General features: G+C 46.1%; 1 protein-coding gene across 1 annotated transcript in view; it reads right to left on the bottom strand.

Annotated features, from left to right (window-relative positions):
• LOC126336636 (uncharacterized) overlaps nt 1-19,612 on the bottom strand; it is a 124,044-nt gene extending 104,432 nt beyond the window's left edge. Inside the window, exon 1 of the mRNA XM_050000530.1 lies at nt 19,421-19,612. Coding sequence (XP_049856487.1) covers nt 19,421-19,425 — 5 coding nt within the window. The 5' untranslated portion in view covers nt 19,426-19,612. The remainder of the gene's footprint in view (nt 1-19,420) is intronic.
• Nucleotides 19,613-19,888: the final 276 nt, after the last annotated feature.

The following is a 19,888-nucleotide window of genomic DNA, read 5'->3' as shown; positions in this document are numbered from 1 at the left end:
GGATGGAATTGAGCCAGGAGCTGAATTGTTTGCACTCAGCAAAAATTTCATTGTAGGATACCATCTGATAAGGGGTAAAACTTAAGTGGGAAGCTTCGGGCCACTGCTTCTGGTGGAGGAAGGCAGCTGAGTAGGACCTGACGCCGATGCCATCACAAAAAGGGACGCAAGGCGTTCAGTGAGAACTGGCCATACAAAAGCCTCCTGGGAGGGCAAGGCTCGGGAAGGAATATGGCCGTTGGCAACCTTGGAGGGTGGAAGCTTACCCCACACCCATGCCGGAGGGTCAGAAGAAAGTAGGGAGGAGACAAAGTGTTTCCAACACAAACACTTGCTCTGTTTGGTTTGTTAATGGGCTTTGGCGTGAAAGCATTTAAAGGTAATAAGACTTAATAAGACTAGATGACAACAAGGTGCTGCTTAAAGCATTGCAAGGCTTGATAGTGATCATGGAAAGCAATGGCAGTGGCTGTGCTACACCTTAGGACCAGACAGTGGTGAAAGGGGCCCAATGAGCAGGTGGCAGCAATGCCACTGACACAAATAGTCATTCTGGACATGTCTTCATCAATACTATCTGACAAAGATGGGGCAAACAGACCTGTGAGGTAGATAGAGGCCAATTAACATAATGGAAAGCCCAGCGGGGTAATCTGGCCATTAGTAAGCAAGAAGGGGTTGAGAGAATAAAAGGGAAATGGTGACTATCGCAAAGACCATTGTGCAGCTAACTACGTATTGACGGGAGAAGGGGAGGGGAAGTGAGCAAAAGATCAGTGGCAGAGAATATGTCATAGGTGGCACTAAACTAGCTAGGGAAACCACCATTAAGAAGGCACAGGTCACGGTCTGCAAGAAACTGATCTATGAAGAGACCCTGACTATGAAAAAAACGCTCTGCCCCAGAATGGGAGATTGTCAATAAAATCCCCATGGAGGAGGGAAGGAGGAAGGAGTTGCTGAAGGTGGGCAGTTAGGGGAGTGGGTATATGTGGCCTGTCATGATGGAGATAGAGATTGCACACACTGACCACAGAGTCCAAGTGGACCAGGACAGCAACCACTTCCAGTGTAGTGCAAATGGTGTCCATGTACTAACTGTATCTATATGGACCAATGTGCAAATGCCAACAGAAGCCCTCAAAGGGCTGCTCAGTTCCAGAAAAGCATGGAACCCATGAAGGGTCAGTAAATGAGCATCAGTAAAAGGAGATTCATATAGAATGACATATGCTGCGGAGTAAAAGGATATAAGGAATTGTAGCTCTAGAATGTGACAGTAGTATCTATTACAGTTCTGTTGAATAAGCAAAGGAGCCAAACAAGAGGCAAAAGGGCTGAAGCTATTCATGCTGCCAGGTCACCAACCATCACCAACAAGGATGGAGTGACATCCATAAACAAGAGGTTGGACTCAGGTTGCATGGGGGGCTTCAGTACCTATGGGAGAGGCCTTTCCCAGGGATTTATGTTTCTTCTCCTCCTCCTTCGCATGTGAAAAAGGGCAGTGACTGGAGAGCGAGCAAGATCTGGAATGGGGAGGGAGAGGGGGAGGCGGAGGGGGAGGAAGTGGGGGGAGGGGGAGGGGGAGAGGGGGAGGGAGGGAGAACGAGTGCGAGAGGGGAGGGGATGGGAGATGGGAGGGGGAGGGATATGGGAGGGGGAGGGGAAGGGGGAGGGAGATGGGAGGGCGAGGGGGAGGGTGAGGGGGAGGGTGAGGGGGAGGGGGAGGGAGAGGGGGAGGGAGAGGGAGAGGGGGAGGGAGAGGGGGAGGCAGAGGGGGAGGGAGAGGGGGAGGGAGAGGGGGAGGGGGAGGAAGTGGGGGGAGGGGGAGAGGGGGTGAGGAAGAGGGGGAGGGAGGGAGAGCGAGTGCGAGGGGGGGAGGGGAGGTGAAGGGAGATGGGAGGGGGAGGGATATTGGAGGGGGAGGGGAAGGGGGAGGGAGATGGGAGGGCGAGGGCGAGGGTGAGGGCGAGGGAGAGGGGGAGGGAGAGGGGGAGGGAGAGGGGGAGGGAGAGGGGGAGGGAGAGGGGGAGGGAGAGGGGGGCGGAGAGGGGGACGGAGAGGGGGAGGGGGAGGGGGAGGGAGAGGGAGAGGGGGAGGGAGAGGGGGAGGGAGAGGGGGAGGGAGAGGGGGAGGGAGAGGGGGAGGGAGAGGGGGAGGGAGAGGGGGAAGGGGAGGGGGAAGGGGAGGGGGAGGGAGAGGGGGAGTGAGAGGGGGAGGGGGAGGGAGAGGGGGAGGGAGAGGGGGAGGGGGAGGGAGAGGGGGAGGGGGAGGGAGAGGGGGAGGGAGAGGGGGAGGGGAGGGGGAGGGAGAGGGGGAGGAGAGGGGGAGGGAGAGGGGGAGGGAGAGGGGGAGGGAGAGGGGGAGGGAGAGGGGGAGGGAGAGGGGGAGGGAGAGGGGGAGGGAGAGGGGGAGGGAGAGGGGGAGGGAGATGGGGAGGGAGAGGGGGAGGGAGAGGGGGAGGGAGAGGGGGAGGGAGAGGGGGAGGGAGAGGGGGAGGGAGAGGGGGAGGTCGAGGGCGAGGGGGGAGGGGAGGGGGAGGGGGAGGGAGAGGGGGAGGGGGAGGGAGAGGGGGAGGGAGAGGGGGAGGGAGAGGGGGAGGGAGAGGGGGAGGGAGAGGGGAGGGAGAGGGGAGGGAGAGTGGAGGGAGAGGGGAGGGAGAGGGGAGGGAGAGGGGAGGGAGAGGGGGAGGGAGAGGGGGAGGGAGAGGGGGAGGGAGAGGGGGAGGGGAGGGAGAGGGGGAGGGGAGGGAGAGGGGGAGGGAGAGGGGGAGGGAGAGGGGGAGGGAGAGGGGGAGGGAGAGGGGGAGGGAGAGGGGGAGGGAGAGGGGGAGGGAGAGGGGGAGGGAGAGGGGGAGGGAGAGGGGGAGGGAGAGGGGGGAGAGGGGGAGGAATAGGGGGGGAGAGGGGGAGGAATAGGGGGAGGGAGAGGGGGAGGGAGAGGGGGTGGGAGAGGGGGTGGGAGAGGGGGTGGGAGAGGGGGAGGGGTAGGGGGAGGGAGGGGAAGGGAGGGGGAGGGGCAGGGGGAGGGGGAGGGAGGGGGAGGGAGGGGGAGGGGCAGGGGGAGGGGGAGGGAGAGGGCCACACAGACAAACCATAATCTTAACCTTCTCTGGAATTGTATACCCCTCCAATGTCAGTATAAAGGCACCAATATCGATGCAACATCCTTATGGCCTTTCTGAGCATGCCGAACAAAATGAATGTCCTGCCATGCCAGATTGGTTTCGCATTCCTCATGTGTTTGAAGGATGAAATCCGTATGGAAAATGACTCCCTAAATGATATTCAAAGACTTGGTAGGAGTAATGGACACTGAGATGTCACAAAGATGGTCACAGCCATGAAGAGCCACAGATTCGGTGGCCGGAGTTTTGATCAACAGTGAACCTGACCACACCTTACTCACATAATCCACTTCGCCAATCTTGTCTTTAATAGTTTCTATGAAAAATAATGGCTTTGTAGCAGTTAAAGTCCCCCATCAGTCCTGGCGCAGACCAGGTAGAGAGGGGATGGGTTTCACCCCAAACCGGCAAGCCTGACTATCTTTGCATGGCGTAGCCAGTGAAGAAACTGCCATAGGATCATAAGAAGCAAGATTAAGGTATCTGCTCCAACTAAAGATGCAGCTGTAGAAGAACAGCCAGCTTCTTGGAGCTTTGTGAATTTCATACACAAAGCATCCACCTGATACCACCCACTCTGATCAGCAGCTCCCCTCATGTGCTCCATACAGCCACAGCAAGGGTCATGTGGCATGGTGGCCATTGCCCGGCATTCCAAGGATCTATGATGACAAACAACCACTCCTGGGCATACACAGGCAGGTAGCATCTCAGATATCGGAAGTGTGATCCCTGTGTTGTCAGGGGGCTCAACCACAGGGCTCATCATGATCCCACCACATGGACTGGCTATTGTGTTGGTTATGTAGCATTAATAGGAGGACTATGGTGTTGAGTAAAAGATGGAAGAGAGGACAGGTAGAAAGGGATGCAGGGAAGGGAATGCACCCCAGGAAGGAAGAAAAGGCTGCAATAGTTCGGGGCCACATGTGCAGCATGCACAAACTCACGAAACAGCCGGAGCGTCTGACTGCACAATGAATCTGAGAGGCTAAGGATAAGAAAGGGACGGAAAACCAGAATGGGCACATACATATATGAAGCTGAAAGAAAAAGAGAGCAGGGCATACTACCTCAGAATAATGAAGAAAATCTCACAATGGATAAACCAAAAATGGCAGACAGGTATGGGGTAGATTTAAGAGGACACTAGTTGGTTGGTTGGTTTGTCTAAAAGAGGAGGGGGAAGGGACCGAACTGCTAGGTCATCGGTCCCTTGCTCTGAATGAAACGAACCCACTAGGCTGAGAAGAAATCAAGTGAGACTGACATCACAAAATGGAGAGAAATGAAAAACCACAACACTTAATGGACAAAAGGGGAGAAGAAAACCACAGCAACGCAAAAAACAGGTAGAAGAGATTAAAACGACAAAACAGATTACCAGGGCTGGCTGCCCATGAGAATAAAAAGGAGAAGCCAGCCACTCTGCAACACATTAAAACCTCCACCCTAAATGCACTAGGATGGAAGACACAGAGGGTCAAAGAACATGCGTTAAAACTTAGATCAAATGATAAAGCCCACTGTCATGAATAAAACGTAAAACTAAATCAGCCATGATGTCAGATAAAAGTAGTGGACACGAGTGCAATAACCAAACATTTCGTCACAGGGCAGTCAACGTGGGACAGTGCACCAGAATATGGGCCACTGTCAACTGGGCGCTGCATCGACACTGAGGTGGGTCCTCATGGCCGAGGAGGTCGCCCAAGCATGGCCAATGTAGAACCACAGAGTACCTGTGAGAGGCCCATATGGAGGGCTGCCACACATTTTTAGTCCCCTTAATGGCACACATTTCGTTGTGCGTACTGAGACTATTCTATTCTGTCTTCCAAAGCCGAAAAACCTGGCAGCATAAAAACGAATGCTGGTCAGCTACTTGAATACTGATCTCCATAAGCAGTTTCCGTGTAGCCTGCTTGGCCAGCCTGTCAGCAAGTTCGTTGCCTGGGATTCCAATGTGGGTCCACACAAACACCACTGAATAACCAGACCATTCCAGGGCACAGATGGACTCCTGCATGGTTGCTACCAATGGATGACAAGGGTAGTACTGGTCGATAGCTTGTAGGCTGCTCAAGGAGTCAGTACACAGAAGAAACAACGCCCCAGAGCATGAATGGATGTGCTCAACAGCACGAGAAATAGCCAGTAGCTCTGCAGTGGAAACACTGCAGCCATCAGGCAAGGAATGCTGTTCAATATGTCCTCCATGGACATATACAAAGCTGATGTGACCATCAGCACACACGCGAGACAGATAAACCGCTCCATGGCCTTGGTACATGTCAAGAATCGAGAGGAAGTGACAGCGGAGAGCCGCAGGATGAATTGAGTCCTTTGTGCCATGTGAAAGATCCAGGTGAAGCTGCGGCTTAGCTGTACACCATGGAGGTGTACACGAATGGACCTCGAGTATAGGTGGTAAAGAAAAGGACTACCTGGGCCGCCGATGCGGGAGATGAACCACTGTGCGGGGGAAAAGGGGACAGTAATTTGGATGTGCAGCAGAACTACGAACATGTGCAACGTAACTGGCGAGCAGTTGTGCATGTCTGACCTGCAATGGAGGGACTCCAGCCTCCATAAGGAAGCTGGTCACTGGACTCGTCCTAAATGCTCCTGTCGGTAGTTGAACGCCACAGTGGTGCACTGGGATGAGTAAACAATGTTGAGGGCGCCGCCGAACCTTAAACCACATTCCCATAGTCAAGGCATGATTGAACAAGGGCTCTGTACAGCTGCGGCAGCCTAGAGCAATCTGCACCCCAGTTGGTGTAGCTCAGGCAGCGGAGGGCACTGAGGTGCTGCCAGCACTTCCACTAAGCTAATGAAGGTGAGGAAGCCAAGTCAATTGGGTGTCATAAACCAGTCCTAAAAATCGATATATCTCCACTACAGTGAGGGGATCGTCAGTAAGGTAAAGATCTGGTTCCGGATGAATGTACGACACTGACAGAAGTGCACTACACACGATTTTGCAGCTGAAAACAGGAAGCCGTGGGCTAGAGCCCATGACTGTCTTGTGGATGGCTCCCTGTAGGTGCCGCTCAGCTACACCAGTACTGGTGGAGAAGTAAGAAATGCAGAAGTCATCTGCACACAGAGAGGGTGAGAAGGATGGCCCTAAGGCTGCTGCTAGACTGTTAATGTCCACTAAAAATAGAGATACACTCAACACAGAGCACTGAAGGACCCCATTCTCCTGGATATGGGGGGAACTGTGGGAGGCATGAACTTGGACATGGAAAGCACGAATTCTGGATAAAAATCATACAATGTGGCAAGGATATGATGTCGCCAGGTAATGTACTTTTGTAAATCAAAAAAGATGGCAATGGCATCTGGTAAAGGCTATTCGGATGACAGACTCGAGGGGCACAAGATTATCAGTGGTAGAGCGACCCAGGCGGAAACTGCCCTGGCATGAACCAGTAGGCCACATGACTCCAGGACCTAACCCAACCTCTGACACACCATCCATTCCAGCAGCTTACAAAGAACATTGGTGAGGCTGATGGGCTGACAGCTATCCACATCAAGCAGGTTTTTGACGGGTTGGAGCACTGGTATGTTGGTGCTCTCCCGCCAGTGCGATGGAAAGACGCACCAGATATGGTTGAATATGATGAGGAGATATCACTTGTAGTCAGATGAGAGATGTTTAATCATCTGACCATGGATCCACTCTGGCCCAGGAGCTGTGTCAGGGCAATGTGCAAGGGCGCTGAGGAGCTCCCACTCCATAAATGGGGCATTATAGTGTTCATTGTGGCTTGTAGTAAATGAGAGGACTTTCCTTTCCAGCCGCCGTTTGAGAGTGCAAAAGGCTGGGGGGATAATTCTCCTATGCAGAGGCGTGAGTATAGTGTTCAGCAATCGCATTTGCGTCGGTAGATAACACGCCATTTATGTTAACACCTGTTGGGGTCTGGTACCCAAAAACTCGTTTGATCTTTGCCCAGGCTTGGAAAGGTGACGTATGGTACCCAATGGTTGAGACATATCTCTTAAACACTCCTGTTTCCACCTTTTGATTAGCTGGTGAACACGGACACAGAGCCGTTTAAAGGCCATGAGGTGTTCCAGGGAAGGGTGCCATTTAAGCCGCTGTAGAGCTCGTTGACGCTCCTTAAGTGCTTCAGCAACTTGCGGCGACCACCAAGGGACTGTCTTTTGCTGGGGGCACCATAAAGAACGAGGGATGGCATTTTCAGCGGCTGAAAGGATTATCTGTAGTTACCTGCTCAACCACCACATCGATGTTACCATGTGGGGGAGATTCAACAGTGACAGCAGAGGTGAAAGTGTCTGTCTTGTTTAAAGCCCATGTGGGCAGGCGTCCGTGGGCCTGACGCCAGGGCAGTGATAGGATGATGGGGAAGTGTTCACTACCACACAGGTCATCATGTGCTCTCCAGTGGATAGATGGGAGAAGGCCAGGACTGCAGACCGAGATATCAATGGCCAAAGATGTGCCATGTGCCACACTGACGTGTGTGGGGGCACATGTATTGAAGAGGCAGTGGTCGAGTTGTGACAGTAAATTTCCGACATCTCTGTCTCTGCCAGTAAGCACAGTGCTAACCCACAAGGGGGTTATGAGTGTTAAAATCTCCAAAAATTAGGAAAGGTTTAGGGAATTGATCAATCAGTGCAGCCAATGCGTTCAGAGGTGCTGCACCATTTGGAAAAAGATATACATTACAGGCAGTTATTTCCTGCGTCGTCCTTGTCCTGACAGCCACAGCTTCAATAGGGGTTTGAAGGAGCACAGGTTCACTGCATACTGAATTCAGGTCATAGACACAAACTCCACCTGATGCTCAATTACTGTGGTTCTTGTAATATCCCTATAACTGCGGAGGGCAGGAGTCCTCATTTCTGAGAACCAGTTTTGCTGAAGGGCAATGCAGAAAACAGGTGCAAAGCTAAAGAGTTGCCGTAGCTCAGCCAGGTGGTGGAAAAAACTGCCACAATTCCACTGGAGGATGATGTTATCGTGAGGTTGAGAAGGCATGAAGCGCGTATGGAGGCAGGTTATTCCTCAGGGTCACCTGCTGCCACCGACTGAGCCATTTCTATGGTGGATGAGGCATCAGTGAGATCCAGGCCCACGGGGGACACTAAGATCTCCACCGCATCCTCAGATGCAGAACTGATACGGAGTGGTGGTGTTGGGGCCACCAGAGGGTCCTGTTTCTTAAGACTTCTTCTTAGTTTGCTTGCTCTCTCGCTTCTCTTTAGGGGCTTGCTGGAAAGATTTCTCCAAAGCAGATTCAGGCATGGAGGAAGACTGAAGCTCTTCTTCCAGCAGCTTATGGCTCCTTGAGCCACTGGCAAGTGTCTGCCATGGCATTAGTGGAGACCTTGGGGGAGAGGGCCCCAAAGGACCCCTTCCACATGAGTGGAGCCGGAGGAGGCTGTTGCTTTTCTGGCAGGGGGTAGAGGACTGATTCCCCTGCGTCAGGGGGGGGGGGGGGGCCTTGCTCCCGAGGAAGGTGCTTTGGGGGCAACGGAGGAAGATTTACCCCTACCACCAAAGGGGCAGATGTATTCTGGTGGACCGGAGCGGCCACTGTTTGCGGCACAGAGTGAGGAGCAACTGGCACTGAGGAGAGCGATGGTTACATAGCTGCAGCATATGTCGACATCAACTGAATGGGGTGTAATCTTTCAAATTTATGTTTAGCCTCTGTGTAAATCAACCAGTTCAGGGTCTTGTACTCCATCATTTTCCACTCCTTTTAGAGTACTGGGCAGTCTGGTGAGCAGGGGGTGTGGTGCTCTCCATAGTTGATGCAAGTGGGAGGAGGTGCACATGGAGTATCTGGGTGCAGTGAATGTCCACAGCCTCGATGTGTGGCGCTGGACGTGCAGTGGGAAGACATGTGTCCAAACTTCCAGCATTTAAAGCACCGCATAGGGGGAGGCTTGTATGGTTTAATGTCACGGCGGTAAACCATCGCCTTGACCTTTTCAGGCAATGAATCAGCCTCAAAGACCAAGATGAAGACACTGATAGAAACCCTGTTGTCTTTGGGTCTCCTGTAAACGCGCCGAATGAAATGAACACCCCACCGTTCTAAATTGGCGCAGAGCTTGTCGTCAGACTGCAAGAGGTGGTCGCAATGGAAAATGATTCCCTGGACCATGTTGAGGCTTTTATGGGAAGCAACGGAACCAGGAATATCACCCAGCTAGTCACAGGCGAGTAATGCTCGGGATTGGGCAGGGGATGCTGTCTGAATCGAGATTGCATCATTTTGCAACTTGGACAGCGCTGTCACTTCTCCAAACTTATCCTCCAGGTGTTCAACAAAAAACTGAGGCTTCGTATGTAGAAAGGAGTCCTCATCAGTTCTGCTAAGACTAAAAATTGAGGCAAATATGGCTCTTGCCATTCCGTAACCTTATGTTTCTCCCATGGTGTAGCGAGGGAGGGAAACAGTTTAGGGTCATACCTGTCGGCATTTTATTCTATCTTGCCCTTTTCAGAGACCACTGGTGCCGCACGGTCACCAGCAAGAGATGACTTAGTCTGCTTCACTGCAGGTCATCCGCCCTGATGCCACCCACTCCGATCAAGGGCTCTTTCCACGGGTGCCACCCAGCCACAGCAAAGGCCAACTGGCATGATGGCAGTTGCCGGGAGTCCTGATGCCCCCGGAAGACAGGCATCTACTTCTGGGTATATGTGGGGAATTTACAGCTCAGGCATCAGCAGTGTGATTCCTGTGCTGTCAGGGGGCTACCACCAAATGGGTACATGTCGACACCACCAGAACGGACTGGCTAGCGTGCTGGATATTGGGCGCAGAGAAATCCAATATAGTTATGGGGGCGAAAGAGCACAGGAGACAACGGAAGAAGATGACATAGCCCGGAAAGTGTCCTTGCCCAAATAGCTGAATCGCAGGTGGAGATGCAAAACCGTGACGAGAGATTCAGGAGATCGAATCTAAGGGCACTATGGATAACTTGTGTGCCACGTAAGGCATCCTTCCCCATATGGCCCTCACTTCTGTAGAATTTTGAAAGTGGCAGGTCAAACCATAGAATGAGACCTGAATGCATAGGAATGCATGGAACAGTAGACTAGAATGATGGAGGATGATAGTGAAGTTTCAAAAATGGTATTATATGGAATGCTTAAAAGTAAGAGGCAGAATGATATGATGGACTATGCTTGAATGGCAAATAGAAGTGGCCAAGATATAGGAAGTAATAAGGAACTCAAGATCATGTGGAAGGATTGTTTTCACAAGTTCTTAAACCCTAATGGATACCTGTACAAGGAGAAAAAAGAAGAGCTCAAACAGAAAAGGACTTATTGTAGTGGGAAGGGGAAGGTGCAAGGGAAAAGATGAATGGAGGTAAGGCACCAAATTTTGATGAAGTAAGTGTATAGATGGTTTGAGCACCAGGAGATGTGGGCTTACAACGGGCATATTGAGTGTTGAAAATTTTGTGGAAAGAAAGAAGAAACACAGAAGACTGGATGAAAGGAATAGCTGCCCCAGTCTTCAAGAGAAGTAATAGGAAATAGTGTAAAAACTATCAGCGAATCACATCGATGAGCCACTGAGCAAAATATGAGGAAATTTTGAAAATGTGAATTTGGACAAAAACAGAAGGTATGATGAGGGAAGACCAACATGGGTTAAAGGTATGAAGATGCACACTAGATTTAATTTTCATGTAAGACAGTTACAGAGGCACCACTGTGAACACGGAATATATGTACTTGATGGCCTTTTTGGGGACAGAAAATGCATATGATACTGTATGCAGTAACAAGGGACGAAAGTCCCTGGAGAATGGAGGAACACAAAACCAGACTATATGGAAGATAAGATATATGTACAACAGAGTTCGAGCTGTCGAAGAAGGGGGGGAGATACGAGAGATACAACAGACTGCAACAGAAGTAGAAGGAAAGTGCATTTTCCCCACTGCCCTTCATTGTGGTAACGGATGACACAATGAACATAGTGGCACCATCCTGGAACATAGAAATAATGATAACGAAAGGAAGAGAGAGAAGCAAAATACAAGCTAGTGAGATGAGATTCTTGAGGAATAGTATGAGGCACAGGCTACAGAATGATAAGATCAGGGAATTAGTGAAGGAACAACAATTACAGGATAGGATCAATGAATCAAGACTTCGACAGAAGTAAGATTTCCAGTTTTCTTCGCTTGAAAAAATGCTTATTCACAGATGAATTAAGTCTGCACTTGCTTCAGAAACAATGAACTAATTACCAAATACTTTGCTGATACAGAAAATTTTAAGAAACTGCCTGAATTGTAAGTAAATTTTCAGTACGTAGAAGAATCTTCTCATAAGACAAAAACCAAGCCAAAGCTCAAGATCTTGAGCAATACAGAACACAGCATATGGTAGGCTGCAACAGAACTGGAAACATTTTGGCAAAAGGATCATGGCTAGCACCCATTATTTTCAGGAAAATCCTTAAGAATACTGTTTCCATTCACCACAACATGTAGGTGTGAAAGTGGAGTTTCGACTATGGTAGCAATGAACACAAAAATGAGGAAGTGAATAAACTCTGAACGTTATTTTCATTCTTGAAATTAAAATGAGTGGGAAAAGATTGTAAAGAGCAAGTATTGGCTGGTATCTGATCTTATTCAGGTGTAAAAGTGTATGAGATATTAAGGACAATGCCCCTAGACATGTTACTTCCTGGATCAGTTCAGCTGAAAGGGAATTCCAATCTTTGTAGTAGAAGAATCTGTTGGGAAAGAAATATTTTTAAAATGTTGGCACCTGTCCATGAGAATCCCAGCTGAGAAGTTTTCTCAGAGAATTATACCTATGACAAATCTAAGGTTTCTTAATGTTAATAAGGAACACAATGGCATGTTGAGCAAAATATTGACTTCTGTATCCCAACCTCCAACTGAGTCAGATTTTCAAGAGTTGAACAGTAGCCTCTGAACACCATTTCCAGAACACTTACCACATGATGGTTCCCCATTAGTTTCAGTGTTCTCCTTATGTTTCTTATCAAAGAAACACCATGTTAACAATATGATGTCAAAATCTTGTCTTTCTTTAGAAGAGAAATTACAATCACCTTTTGCTACGAATCAAGGTAATTACCCCTTGTCACCGAGTGACTGTACGAGGACACTAGATGCCTGTGACAAAATTTATAGTTGGAGTGATGAATGACAGCCAGGTCTGAATGCAAAAATAATTAAGTTAATATGGATGAGTAGCAAAAACAATCCCGTAATGTTCGAATACAGCATTAGTAATGATACACTTAACACAATAATGCCAATTAAATATCAAGGCATACTGCTGCAAAGCAATATGAAATGGAACCAGCATATAAGGGTTGTAGGGGGGGAAGACGAACAGTCGACTACAGTTTATTCTGAGAATTTTACGAAAGTGTGATCATCTGTAAAGGAGACCCCCCCCCCCCCATATAGGACACTAGTGCAACACATTCTTAAGTACTGCAGGAGAGTCTGGGATCTCACAAAGTCGGATTAAAGGAAGGCATCAAAGCAATTCAGAGGCAGGCAGCTAGATTTGTTAAGAGAAATGCTTTGGGAACTAAAATGGGAATTCCTGGAGAGAAGGTGAAATTCTTTTCGAGGAACACTGTTGAGGAAACTTAGAGACCCTGCATTTGAAGTTGACTACAGAACGATTCTACTGCTGCCAATGTAAATTTCTCATAAGGCCCTTGAAGACAAGGCAAGAGAAACTAAGGCTTGTATAGAAGCATACAGACAGTCATTTTTCCCTCGCTCTATTTGCAGGTGGAATAGGAAAGTAACTGACCAGTAGTGGTACAAGGTACACACCTCCATGCACCATAGGGTGGATCGCAGAGTGTCTGTATACATAGAAACACTTTGTGATCAGTTGACTTTGCATGGCAATGAACCTTATATAGACAAAGTTGAGTAGGTTTGGTCACTTACAGTTGCTTGCAGATCACAGTTTAATTGTCTGGATTCTCTCTCTACCCTGATACGGTGGCAACTGAAAACATCATGATCGGCAGAACCTTCCTCTTCACATTGACAGATTGATGTGTTACTACATCCCACTCGATGCATCTGAAATTTGGAACATGACCTGGTACACAATACCTTCAGTAGGGAGGTACACTTTGACCCTGTTCCTAATGCTTGGGAATATACTGTTACCTATATACTGCACTACTTCCAGTATCCCAGTCAGACTGTCATTCATCTAACTTCCAAGCTCTTGTACAAACATTTTTGGTCTCCAAGGTCTCTGAGGTGTGCAAAGAGTGAAGGCCACCAAAGACTACCAAATGCCCTGTAACATACCATGATATCCACTGGACACATCCCAAGTATCAGCAGTAAACCCTCAACAGGTGTAGTACAAAATGCACTGATGAGCCTCAGACATGCGCTTTGCTAAATTCATCACAGTGTTTTTCCGTAGCTCTCCAGTCGAAGACAAAGCATTCCAAACGTTGGCAGCGAAGCCCACAAGAGTGTTGAAGATAGCTTCGCGATGTGACTGCACTATATACTATGGTACTTAGACACCTGCAAACAGTGCTTCATTTTACAGAGTTTCCCTCATGCCTCAAGGAAGGATTTCTGGTAAGAGAAAGTCTTCCCTTCAGAAATATGTATATGATTTTATGAACATCTATAGTCAGTCTGTTGCCCGTGCACCACTGCTGCATCTGTACAAACACTTCATTCATCTTCAAGTCTCCCAGGGTCAGCGGATACAATTATTAGGATGTCATCAGTGTATCTACCCCATCTAACAGATGTAATAGGCGTGCAATACTACCATTCCAGAATGATGGCTCACTTACACAGCCTTGAGGACAGCCATCGATAAACTTCTTGATTACCTTACTCTGTCCTGCGAGCCACTGGACACTTTGCCGACAACAATAATTGACAATGCTCTTGTGCAAACATTTTTGGACTCCAAGGTCTCTGAGGTGTGCAAAGCGTGCAGTCCACCAAAGACTACAAAATGCACCTGCAGTCTCTGTCATTAACACATCTGCATACTTCAAATTTTCTATTACCTGAAAAGCTCTATTAACTGCACTATCAATAGACTTCCCTGTTCTCAGTCCATGCCTATACTGATTCAGACTAAAGAGTTCCATGTGTGTCTGCACCTAGTCACAATGCAGATATTCCTGAACTCTGAGCATACAATGGGACATACCTTCTGCCATGCACCTCTTGGTGGTTTGTAGAGTATGGATATAGAATGACATTTAATAAGCAAATGGATTTATGGCTTTTCACTCTTTATTCTTTTCCTTTTTCATCACTACTGCCCTAGCTGTTTCCCAGTTTGCCAGGATCTATTTGTTCACAATGCCCCATTTAGTAATGCTGTCAAATAAGGCACTATCAGTGGACCTACCACCCACACAAACTCAGGGTACATGCCCTCCACGCCACATGCCCTACCAGTAATGAGTTCGAAAACTCCAATAGCTCTTCTTGAGTGGAAGGTAACATCAACATCTGATTGTCGTATTCAGTACGTGTTTATTTAAGGATCTGTTTCTTGTCATCAGAAAATATTCTGCTGACTCACTCCATCCAGCAGTCTTTGAGCCATTCTCTCTATGAATTTTGGGCATAACAGTAGGTCCATTAAACCTTTCAGTCAATAACTTATACAGTCTTCCGCACATGTCAAACTGCATTTGCCTTTGTAAAAACTACTTCCATTGCAGTCATAATCATAGACCATCTTAACTGCTCTCTATTCATGGAGCCTTGTAGTTAACTCTCATTGGACTAAAGTGCATTGATGAACCACTACTTGATCTAACCCTTAACTCAGCATGGAAAGTTCTGGGCTCCATAGGACTGTAACTTTACTTCAGGCCTACAGGAAACTAAATCTATGTACAAAATGAGTATTAGTATTTAAAATATGCAATACATTCAGAGTATGTGGCTTTCTGCTTTGCTTTGTTTTTTAGGGCAGTGCTCTCTTACACGTTTTGGTAACAAAACTGTTCATAAACAAATATATTGTGTCTATATAGTCTTCATAATCACAGGAAGAATATAGTCGCATCAGTAAAAGTGAACTACAGGTAACCAAAAATGAACCCTGATTCATAACAGTTTAATCTAACAAATTATTCCGCTGAACACTACTTTCGAAAATAACCAAAATTTGTGCGCAGAATTGCAAAGGATTATGAAGACAGACTTCTGTGAATACCTTTTGGTCAGATTAGAAACTACATCAAAATTACAACTTCATTAAGTTACATATTGCAGAGGAAATGGATAAAGAGGAATTCTTAGGAGATTAAAATTGCACACTAGATTGTTTCATAGGCTCAACTACACAGATATGACTTTCGACAGAAATAAGTACTCTGCATTGTTGTTATGAATGGAAAATCATCAAAGATATAAAAGTGTGATCAGTGGTTCTATTATTTCTATGGAAATCATTAAGGTAAGTTGTTCTACTAAAAATTTGAAGTGGCAAAATATGTCATTATGGAGCATCAGTAAATTATATATTTAGAATACCGTTTTCAAAACTTAAATTCTACATCAGTTTGGGCATGTTGGGGGGGGGGGGGGGTGTCAATTAATGGAACAAATAATTGTTTATTGTTCCACTTTCTGACATACTCTGTCAATCACTGATACACCAATTTTTCAAAAAAGTGTAGTAATATAAATGAATAAAAACGTCCCCTTTAATCACATTCATCTGCACCTTGAAAATGTATTTCTTTGTTATATCTGACCAGTGTTTGATACGATGTCAGTGACGGGGAGAAAGGGCTGTAGATTATTGGTACATTAACTTAACTTACAGATAATGGGACCTAAGCTTAATTATTCAGCCAATGCAATGACAAAAGCCATAGAACAAGTTTTGGCAGACATGCCACTAGCAAAAGCAGCGTTAGCAGCAGTCAAGCAATTTTCTGAACCTCTAACTACAGTTTTTTTTAATAAAATATCTGATAAGAGCCCATATGTACGCAGAATAGGATCAACTATTCTAACTTGTGAAGAAGAGAAATTTATAGTACAATGGTTGTCAATGGTAAAACTATAGTATCTAGTCACTGAACAGCAAGTTCTGGACAGTGGCGAACATCTCATGACAGAAATTCAGAGACCTAACTCCTCTTACTAATAACAGGTCGGACAAAATGATATTCTGCTCTTCTGATATGATGTCCTGAACCCACTGAAAGAGTAACACAAAATCCGTCTCTGTGAGACACATCACAGAAACTCATATTCGTACCTGGCAGTTTATTTAATTACAATTAACCTTCCTGATAACACAAGTGATCCGATTTGTTTATTTAACTGCAATGAGGGTTCTTTCTTTCTCCATCCCAAAGGTGACAGAGTTCTGGAGAAGAAAGGTGTGGAGATAGTACACTGTCATGAGAAATGATAAAAATGCAAATTTAACCGTTTTAGTGACAGCCAATGAAGCTATCTCACTAGTACCACAAATGACAGGTTTTCAGTATGTGCAAATATCAGGCCATGCTGATCATAGTACTCCAAAATTGTAGCATACAGGTCATTCAGAGAGTGGCTGGATGTGTGGTGCCACTTTCTTTTGGTATATAACAAATATGTTTCTCCCATTGCTGGCTGCAATGCCACAAACTTTTTCACTGATGCCAGGTGACAGTACACATGTCAGTTTTGTTCTGAAAATATAATAGTTCTGTCTTTTGAATTCAACCCATTTGATATCCACTATTTATCTGTCGCTTTTTGTCCATTAAAACTTGCTTAGAAGAAATGTTTTAAAAAGTGGCATTGTTCAAACGCAAGGAGCAAACTTAAGAAATAACATTTTGTTCCTCTCCTTGATGAAACACTAAACTCTCTTACAAAAGAAAGGATACGAAACGGATTCTGAGCAAGTGGCCTCTGCCTGTTTAATGCTGACAATGTAAACTTCAATAAGATAGCTCCCAGAGAGCTGATAGTTCCTTTGGTTGTATCATCACAACCCAGAAGTATTGTGCACAACTCTCAAGATGGCTTTAAATTTATAGAATCAAAAATATCTGAACAGAAAGTGAATTATTTCCAAAATCACTCGAATGACATTGCATGGAATGGTCTACAAGACACTTAACTTTTTGAACTATATACAACTACACACAAGGAAGTTGTTGATGAAGTTCCGAATGATGTTCTAGAAGCACAAAATAATAGGCCTATCGGTTCGGGAACACTATGGGATCCAGCCTTTCATGAAGGTCATCTGGCAGTAACTCAATACACTTCCAGGTCAACATCAAATGATTAGGACTATACTAATGCACTTTCAGACAACTTACAAATCCTATAAAAATTTCATGCACTTCCATATCAATTTCTTGCCAAACTAATTTACCATCACCCTCCAAGCCAGATTCTTGAAAAAGCAAAAAATAAATAAATAAATAAAATAAAAATTCTAAAGGCACAAGAAGATTCCATCAACAGTAACATCTGAGGCAATGCAAATGGGATAGCTAGAATGATGTTGACATACTGAAGGAATCTGTAGAAGCAGCCTGTGAAATGACTGTGTTAGTTACGTTCTGTGGTGGGCAAAGACATTTTACCGTGTTCCAATATGTCTGCAGAGTTCTAGTTGTCCCAAAGATTCTATATCTTTTGCTCTCCAATGCAATGCATTCTAAGATTAGGTGTGATGCAGTTTTTTCACCCTTCACAGATCCTACATTTAGGGCCTTCTTCCATTATACCCATTGTGTGAAGGTGTTTTTTGAAATTCACATGGCCTGTCATCAGTCCAGTAATGAGTTTTATCTCTTTCCTGTTCAATCCCAAGATTGCAGAGCTCCTTTTAAAACGGCTTGGGCATTGTTACCTCACCATGTTTTTATTTATGGACCTTGGTCCAATATTCTACGTACTGTTTCCTATGCCAGCCCCATAGTTCTAGTTTGATCAAAGCCTTGGTGATTATCAGGACAGGTTCCTGGCCAATCTGTCAGCTTGTTCATTGCCACAGATCCCTGAGTGGCCAGGGACCTACACTAGGTTTACCCTATTACTTCCCCCTCACTCCGCCACAGCCCTGTGGCAGTAAGCCATGATTGCAGTAATTTCAGTTTTGAATACAGACGCCAATTTTCTGAGAGATGATGCCCTCCAGTCTTGGCTATACCCTGTATACCCCTGCCCTTGGTCTGATTTCAACCCATTGGTGAACCAAACAATGTCTGCCATATGGTGTCGAACTGTTTTTTCCCACTGCTCCCTCCTTCCAATTATTATATTGTAGGGCTTGTTGAAGCAGTTAGGAGTAGTTATATAGTCAGCAGGCATTTCCCCAGCCATTCCTATATTTACCTCACTCACTATGTTAGTGTGTGATTCTGGATATCTGACTGAGACCCAGCTTTTGTCAGTTTTAAGTCTGTATGCCCCATCTGCTGCCTCCATCTTGACCCAAAGGTGTAGGGGAGACATGTCCAGCATGGCTTCCACTCCAGTGTCATGTGTGTTGCTAATTCCACCTGTTATGGAAGTTGTTACAGGCAAAACGTCTGCTAATTCCGATATTTAACAAAAATTGTTGCATGTCACATTACCAGGTGAACAAACAATTTATAAATCTTCACAATGTTAGATCTACACGACTCAAATCTCGTCACACAACTTGATTTACAAATGGGTCACAAATACTTCGGAAATCAACTTCAATAAGAAAGCCAAAAGGGGCTATCATTGCGAAAAGGAGGGACTTCGGCAGGACATGATACACCACTTTAGATGGGAAACAGTTCTTCCATCTAATTTCAAAACTTTTTTCTTTTGATAATTCTGGCAAATCTACGATCAAGGCACACGACTGATATAAAAATGGGGCACGGAAACTTACAAACAGCAGTCATTTAAACGTCAAGTTTATGACAGCAGCATATCACAGATGCGATAACGATCTATTTCTAAAAAGTGATGGAAATTAATCTGAAATTTGAGCAGCTGTAGTGACTGTGCTCTGCCCGACGTACCTACCAATTTCAATGAATCTTTGCCGACAGGTGTATCTCATTTAGACTACATCTATTTTAGGTAAACATCCAGCATAAAACCAGATATTTATGCAGATGCAACTGATGTTTCGAGCAGGACTCACATTCGCCATTCTACTTTCTCACAAAACGTCATACAACGCTTCTACAAAAATATAATAGGGACACCTATATCGATTATTCAACTTATTTTTATGTTTATACGAACCTCATTTTCTAGACGAAACATTCACGTTGGCGCCTAAAAGTTCGAATTTTGACAATATGTCAAAGAAATACAATCTCTTGAGGCGTCGAAGATAATGCATTCAGTCGATAGCATTATTTTCAACTGGTGCAACTAGAGGGCCCCGCAGTCAATCCGGAATGCTGTTAGTTTTGAAACGATGCTGTTCTTTGAACAAAGCCATTCTTTCTTTGATTCTTAGTTATAGTTAGTTATAGTTGATTCTTAGTTATAGCTGTAGTAGCGTTCCCGTCTAGTTAATTTGACGACAAATCAAGATAACGCTGAGTATTCTCGCGTACGTCATTTCACATTCATTCAACCGTCGTCAGCAGAAACAGCGTATTTAACATGAGCGATAGGCTTGAGGATACTTTGAGGGTGGTCAGTGCTGCAAATGAGTGCAAGAGCGAAGTAAAAACAAGAAAACTAAAGATGTCTCAAGCAGCG

The sequence above is a fragment of the Schistocerca gregaria genome, chromosome 2, assembly GCF_023897955.1.
Source record: "Schistocerca gregaria isolate iqSchGreg1 chromosome 2, iqSchGreg1.2, whole genome shotgun sequence".
Lineage (NCBI taxonomy): Eukaryota > Metazoa > Arthropoda > Insecta > Orthoptera > Acrididae > Schistocerca > Schistocerca gregaria.
This window is presented reverse-complemented; position numbering and strand designations above follow the sequence as displayed.